At 55.9% G+C, this 7,189-nt stretch overlaps 1 protein-coding gene across 1 annotated transcript in view; it reads right to left on the reverse strand.

Annotated features, from left to right (window-relative positions):
* LOC308175464 (angiopoietin-related protein 2-like) overlaps positions 1 to 333 on the reverse strand; it is a gene marked incomplete at both ends in the record, with an annotated part of 2,486 nt that extends 2,153 nt beyond the window's left edge. The window contains one exon of the mRNA XM_080551130.1: positions 124 to 333. Coding sequence (XP_080407256.1) covers positions 124 to 333 — 210 coding nt within the window. The remainder of the gene's footprint in view (positions 1 to 123) is intronic.
* Positions 334 to 7,189: the final 6,856 nt, after the last annotated feature.

The raw sequence follows: 7,189 nt of genomic DNA on the forward strand, positions 1-7,189 counted from the left end.
GGCCTCACAGTGACATCACCAGGGGGCGTGGCCTCACAGTGACATCATCATGGGGCGTGGCCTCACAGTGACATCACCAGGGGGCGTGGCCTCACAGTGACATCATCAGGGGGCGTGGCCTACCTTGTAGGTCTCCCAGTTCCTGAAGAAGTTGGTGGCTCCGTCCTGCCGGCGCTGGATGACGGTCCAGCCCCCGGGGTCATGATCCTGGTCACACCAGGCCTGGGTCAGAACGACCCCGCCGCCCGGGCGCACCAGCACCACCCCGCTGGACCGCTGGCCCGCCTCATACGCTGCCAGGCAGTCTGGGAACGGACCTGGGGGGGAGGGCATTTTACATTGACATGTTTGGCATTCAGCAGACGTCTTGTAAACTGTGATTTACAATCGATTTATTTGACTAAGCAAGTGAATCATCAGTCCACCAGTCGTAGCAGGAAGAGTAATCCAGCTCAGGCCCGGGGCCATTGCTAGAAGGAAAAACCTTCTTCTATCACCTTCTTCTTCTTTTTTTGACACTGGAGAAACAGAGAAACAATACAAGGGGGGTAATAGAAGTTTTTAGGGACATAGTAAAGGGGAAAAAGTGGGTGTCTTCAGGAGACGCAGTGCTGGGGGGTAGTAGATGTCTCAGGAGGAGAAGTTAAGGTGTAACCTGAAGAGATGGAGGTCTTCAGTCTCCGACGGAAGATGGGTAGTGACTCTGCAGTTCTGACAGCCGTGGGAAGCTCATTCCACCAGCGGGGAGCCAGGGTAGTGAAGAGACGTGATCGGGCAGCATGACTGCCGTGTAGGTGTAGAGGTGGTGTAGAGGTGGTGTAGAGGTAGTGGTGTAGAGGTGTTGGTGTAGAGGTGGTGTAGAGGTGGTGGTGTAGAGGTGGTGGTGTAGAGGTGTTGGTGGAGAGGTGGTGGTGTAGAGGTGGTGGGGCCAGTCGGCCAGCAGAGGTGGAGGAGCGGAGTGAACGGGCTGGAGTTTGGGGGGGTGACCATTTCCTGCAGGTAGGCAGGGGCTGTTCCCTTAGCTGCCTGGTAGGCAAGCACCAGGGTCTTGAATCTGATGCGAGCTGCTATCGGGAGCCAGTGCAGGGTGCGAAGGAGAGGGTGACATGAGAGAATTTGGGGAGGTTGAACACCAGACGGGCAGCAGCATTCTGGATGAGCTGCAGAGGTCTGATGGCGGAGGCGGTGAGCCCGGCCAGGAGTGCGTTGCAGTAGTCAAGGCGGGAGATGAGATGACCAGTGACTGGGTCAAGAGTTGCGCTGCCTCTCTGGTGAGGAATAGTCGTATCCTTCTGATGTTGTAAAAGAAGAGTCTGCAGGAGCGTGCTGTCGCTGCGATGTTCTCCGCACAGGACAGGCGGTTGTCCAGGATCACTCCAAGGTTCTTGGCTGTCTGGGAGGGGGTTACAGTAGAGTTCTCCACTGTGATAGAGAAGTCTTGGAGAGGGCAGGCTTTCCCAGGGATGAAGAGTAGCTCAGTCTTGTTAAGATTGAGCTTGAGATGGTGGGCCGACATCCATGCAGAGATGTCAGCGAGACATGCAGAGACACGTGTTGCCACCTGTAGGTCAGAGGGGGGAAGGACAGGAAGAGTTGAGTGTCGTCTGCGTAGCTGTGGTAGGAGAACCCATGTGAGGAGATTACCGAGCCAAGAAACTTGGTATAGAGGGAGAACAGTAAGGGCCCTAGGACAGAGCCCTGAGGGACCCTAGTGGTATAGAGGGAGAACAGTAGGGGCCCTAGGACAGAGCCCTGAGGGACCCCAGTGGTATAGAGGGAGAACAGTAAGGGCCCTAGGACAGAGCCCTGAGGTACCCCAGTGGTATAGAGGGAGAACAGTAAGGGCCCTAGGACAGAGCCCTGGGGGACCCCAGTGGTATAGAGGGAGAACAGTAAGGTCCCTAGAACAGAGCCCTGAGGGACCCCAGTGGTATAGAGGGAGAACAGTAAGGGCCCTAGGACAGAGCCCTGGGGGACCCCAGTGGTATAGAGGGAGAACAGTAAGGGCCCTAGGACAGAGCCCTGGGGGACCCCAGTGGTATAGAGGGAGAACAGTAAGGGCCCTAGGACAGAGCCCTGAGGGACCCCAGTGGTATAGAGGGAGAACAGTAAGGGCCCTAGGACAGAACCCTGTGGTATAGAGGGAGAACAGTAAGGGCCCTAGGACAGAGCCCTGAGGGACCCCAGTGGTATAGAGGGAGAACAGTAGGGGCCCTAGGACAGAGCCCTGAGGGACCCCAGTGGTATAGAGGGAGAACAGTAAGGGCCCTAGGACAGAGCCCTGAGGGACCCCAGTGGTATAGAGGGAGAACAGTAAGGGCCCTAGGACAGAGCCCTGAGGGACCCCAGTGGTATAGAGGGAGAACAGTAGGGGCCCTAGGACAGAGCCCTGAGGGACCCCAGTGGTATAGAGGGAGAACAGTAAGGGCCCTAGGACAGAGCCCTGAGGGACCCCAGTGGTATAGAGGGAGAACAGTAAGGGCCCTAGGACAGAGCCCTGAGGGACCCCAGTGGTATAGAGGGAGAACAGTAAGGGCCCTAGGACAGAGCCCTGAGGGACCCCAGTGGTATAGAGGGAGAACAGTAAGGGCCCTAGGACAGAGCCCTGAGGGACCCCAGTGGTATAAGAGGGAGAACAGTAAGGGCCCTAGGACAGAGCCCTGAGGGACCCCAGTGGTAGAGGGTTCGTGGAGAACAGTAAGGGGCCCTAGGACAGAGCCCTGAGGGACCCCAGTGGTATAGAGGGAGAACAGTAAGGGCCCTAGGACAGAGCCCTGGGTACCCCAGTGGTGAGGGTTTCGTGGAGAAGACAGCGATCCTCTCCAGGTCACCTGGTAGGAGCGAGGTAGGAAGCAAACCAGGAGAGTGCGGTGCCAGAGATGCCCAGTTCTGAGAGGATGGAGAGAAGGAGAGAAGGAGAGGAGAGGAGGAGAGAAGGATCTGGTGGTTGACTGTGCGGAAGGCAGCAGACAGGTCCAGGAGGATGAGAACAGAGGGGAGGGAGGAAGCTTGAGCAGAGTGGAGGGCCTCCGTGACAGCAGGAAGGAGGGGGGAGTTCGAAAGGGTGGAGAGAGAGAGAGAAAATGAGGGGGTTCATGGCGCAAGACATCATCTGTGTGTGTGTGTGTGTGTGTGTGTGTGTGTGTGTGTGTGTGTGTCTGTGTGTGGGGGGGGGGGGGGGGGGTGAAGTAAAGAACTATAGTGAAGTTGTTACAGAGTGGGGGGGGGGGGGGGGGGGGGAGGTGAAGTAAAGAACTATAGTGAAGTTGTTACAGAGTGGGGGGGGGGGGGGAGGTGAAGTAAAGAACTATAGTGAAGTTGTTACAGAGTGGGGGGGGGGGGGGGAGGTGAAGTAAAGAACTATAGTGAAGTTGTTACAGAGTGGGGGGGGGGGGGGGAGGTGAAGTAAAGAACTATAGTGAAGTTGTTACAGAGTGGGGGGGGGGGGGGGGGGAGGTGAAGTAAAGAACTATAGTGAAGTTGTTACAGAGTGGGGGGGGGGGGGGGGGAGGTGAAGTAAAGAACTATAGTGAAGTTGTTACAGAGTGGGGGGGGGGGGGGGGGAGGTGAAGTAAAGAACTATAGTGAAGTTGTTACAGAGTGGGGGGGGGGGGGGGGGGAGGTGAAGTAAAGAACTATAGTGAAGTTGTTACAGAGTGGGGGGGGGGGGGGGGGAGGTGAAGTAAAGAACTATAGTGAAGTTGTTTTACAGAACAGAGTGGGGGGGGGGGGGGGAGGTGAAGTAAAGAACTATAGTGAAGTTGTTACAGAGTGGGGGGGGGGGGGGGGGGGAGGTGAAGTAAAGAACTATAGTGAAGTTGTTACAGAGTGGGGGGGGGGGGGGGGGGGAGGTGAAGTAAAGAACTATAGTGAAGTTGTTACAGAGTGGGGGGGGGGGGGGGGAGGAGGTGAAGTAAAGAACTATAGTGAAGTTGTTACAGAGTGGGGGGGGGGGGGGGGGGGAGGTGAAGTAAAGAACTATAGTGAAGTTGTTACAGAGTGGGGGGGGGGGGGGGGGGAGGTGAAGTAAAGAACTATAGTGAAGTTGTTACAGAGTGGGGGGGGGGGGGGGGAGGTGAAGTAAAGAACTATAGTGAAGTTGTTACAGAGTGGGGGGGGGGGGGGGGGGGAGGTGAAGTAAAGAACTATAGTGAAGTTGTTACAGAGTGGGGGGGGGGGGGGGGGAGGTGAAGTAAAGAACTATAGTGAAGTTGTTACAGAGTGGGGGGGGGGGGGGGAGGTGAAGTAAAGAACTATAGTGAAGTTGTTACAGAGTGGGGGGGGGGGGGGGGGGGAGGTGAAGTAAAGAACTATAGTGAAGTTGTTACAGAGTGGGGGGGGGGGGGGGGGAGGTGAAGTAAAGAACTATAGTGAAGTTGTTACAGAGTGGGGGGGGGGGGGGGGAGGTGAAGTAAAGAACTATAGTGAAGTTGTTACAGAGTGGGGGGGGGGGGGGGGGGGAGGTGAAGTAAAGAACTATAGTGAAGTTGTTACAGAGTGGGGGGGGGGGGGGGGAGGTGAAGTAAAGAACTATAGTGAAGTTGTTACAGAGTGGGGGGGGGGGGGGGGAGGTGAAGTAAAGAACTATAGTGAAGTTGTTACAGAGTGGGGGGGGGGGGGGGGGGAGGTGAAGTAAAGAACTATAGTGAAGTTGTTACAGAGTGGGGGGGGGGGGGGGAGGTGAAGTAAAGAACTATAGTGAAGTTGTTACAGAGTGGGGGGGGGGGGGGGGAGGTGAAGTAAAGAACTATAGTGAAGTTGTTACAGAGTGGGGGGGGGGGGGGGGAGGTGAAGTAAAGAACTATAGTGAAGTTGTTACAGAGTGGGGGGGGGGGGGGGGGGGAGGTGAAGTAAAGAACTATAGTGAAGTTGTTACAGAGTGGGGGGGGGGGGGGGGGGAGGTGAAGTAAAGAACTATAGTGAAGTTGTTACAGAGTGGGGGGGGGGGGGGGGGGAGGTGAAGTAAAGAACTATAGTGAAGTTGTTACAGAGTGGGGGGGGGGGGGGGAGGTGAAGTAAAGAACTATAGTGAAGTTGTTACAGAGTGGGGGGGGGGGGGGGGGGAGGTGAAGTAAAGAACTATAGTGAAGTTGTTACAGAGTGGTGGGGGGGGGGGGGGAGGTGAAGTAAAGAACTATAGTGAAGTTGTTACAGAGTGGGGGGGGGGGGGGGGGGGAGGTGAAGTAAAGAACTATAGTGAAGTTGTTACAGAGTGGGGGGGGGGGGGGGGGAGGTGAAGTAAAGAACTATAGTGAAGTTGTTACAGAGTGGGGGGGGGGGGGGAGGGGAGGTGAAGTAAAGAACTATAGTGAAGTTGTTACAGAGTGGGGGGGGGGGGGGGGGGAGGTGAAGTAAAGAACTATAGTGAAGTTGTTACAGAGTGGGGGGGGGGGGGGAGGGGAGGTGAAGTAAAGAACTATAGTGAAGTTGTTACAGAGTGGGGGGGGGGGGGGGGGGGAGGTGAAGTAAAGAACTATAGTGAAGTTGTTACAGAGTGGGGGGGGGGGGGGGGGGGAGGTGAAGTAAAGAACTATAGTGAAGTTGTTACAGAGTGGGGGGGGGGGGGGGGGAGGTGAAGTAAAGAACTATAGTGAAGTTGTTACAGAGTGGGGGGGGGGGGGGGGGAGGTGAAGTAAAGAACTATAGTGAAGTTGTTACAGAGTGGGGGGGGGGGGGGGGGAGGAGGTGAAGTAAAGAACTATAGTGAAGTTGTTACAGAGTGGGGGGGGGGGGGGGGGGAGGTGAAGTAAAGAACTATAGTGAAGTTGTTACAGAGTGGGGGGGGGGGGGAGGAGGTGAAGTAAAGAACTATAGTGAAGTTGTTACAGAGTGGGGGGGGGGGGGGGGGGAGGTGAAGTAAAGAACTATAGTGAAGTTGTTACAGAGTGGGGGGGGGGGGGGGGGAGGTGAAGTAAAGAACTATAGTGAAGTTGTTACAGAGTGGGGGGGGGGGGGGGGGGAGGTGAAGTAAAGAACTATAGTGAAGTTGTTACAGAGTGGGGGGGGGGGGGGGGGGAGGTGAAGTAAAGAACTATAGTGAAGTTGTTACAGAGTGGGGGGGGGGGGGGGGGAGGTGAAGTAAAGAACTATAGTGAAGTTGTTACAGAGTGGGGGGGGGGGGGGGGGGGAGGTGAAGTAAAGAACTATAGTGAAGTTGTTACAGAGTGGGGGGGGGGGGGGGGGAGGTGAAGTAAAGAACTATAGTGAAGTTGTTACAGAGTGGGGGGGGGGGGGGGGGGGAGGTGAAGTAAAGAACTATAGTGAAGTTGTTACAGAGTGGGGGGGGGGGGGGGGGGAGGTGAAGTAAAGAACTATAGTGAAGTTGTTACAGAGTGGGGGGGGGGGGGGGGAGGTGAAGTAAAGAACTATAGTGAAGTTGTTACAGAGTGGGGGGGGGGGGGGGGAGGTGAAGTAAAGAACTATAGTGAAGTTGTTACAGAGTGGGGGGGGGGGGGGGGGGGGAGGTGAAGTAAAGAACTATAGTGAAGTTGTTACAGAGTGGGGGGGGGGGGGGGGAGGTGAAGTAAAGAACTATAGTGAAGTTGTTACAGAGTGGGGGGGGGGGGGGGGGGAGGTGAAGTAAAGAACTATAGTGAAGTTGTTACAGAGTGGGGGGGGGGGGGGGGGGGGAGGTGAAGTAAAGAACTATAGTGAAGTTGTTACAGAGTGGGGGGGGGGGGGGGGGAGGTGAAGTAAAGAACTATAGTGAAGTTGTTACAGAGTGGGGGGGGGGGGGGGGGGGAGGTGAAGTAAAGAACTATAGTGAAGTTGTTACAGAGTGGGGGGGGGGGGGGGGGAGGTGAAGTAAAGAACTATAGTGAAGTTGTTACAGAGTGGGGGGGGGGGGGGGGGGAGGTGAAGTAAAGAACTATAGTGAAGTTGTTACAGAGTGGGGGGGGGGGGGGGGGGGGAGGTGAAGTAAAGAACTATAGTGAAGTTGTTACAGAGTGGGGGGGGGGGGGGGGGGAGGTGAAGTAAAGAACTATAGTGAAGTTGTTACAGAGTGGGGGGGGGGGGGGAGGGGGAGGTGAAGTAAAGAACTATAGTGAAGTTGTTACAGAGTGGGGGGGGGGGGGGGGGAGGTGAAGTAAAGAACTATAGTGAAGTTGTTACAGAGTGGGGGGGGGGGGGGGGAGGTGAAGTAAAGAACTATAGTGAAGTTGTTACAGAGTGGGGGGGGGGGGGGGAG

Source organism: Nansenia antarctica (genome assembly GCF_963989245.1).
Source record: "Nansenia antarctica genome assembly, contig: SCAFFOLD_573, whole genome shotgun sequence".
NCBI classification, from domain to species: domain Eukaryota; kingdom Metazoa; phylum Chordata; class Actinopteri; order Argentiniformes; family Microstomatidae; genus Nansenia; species Nansenia antarctica.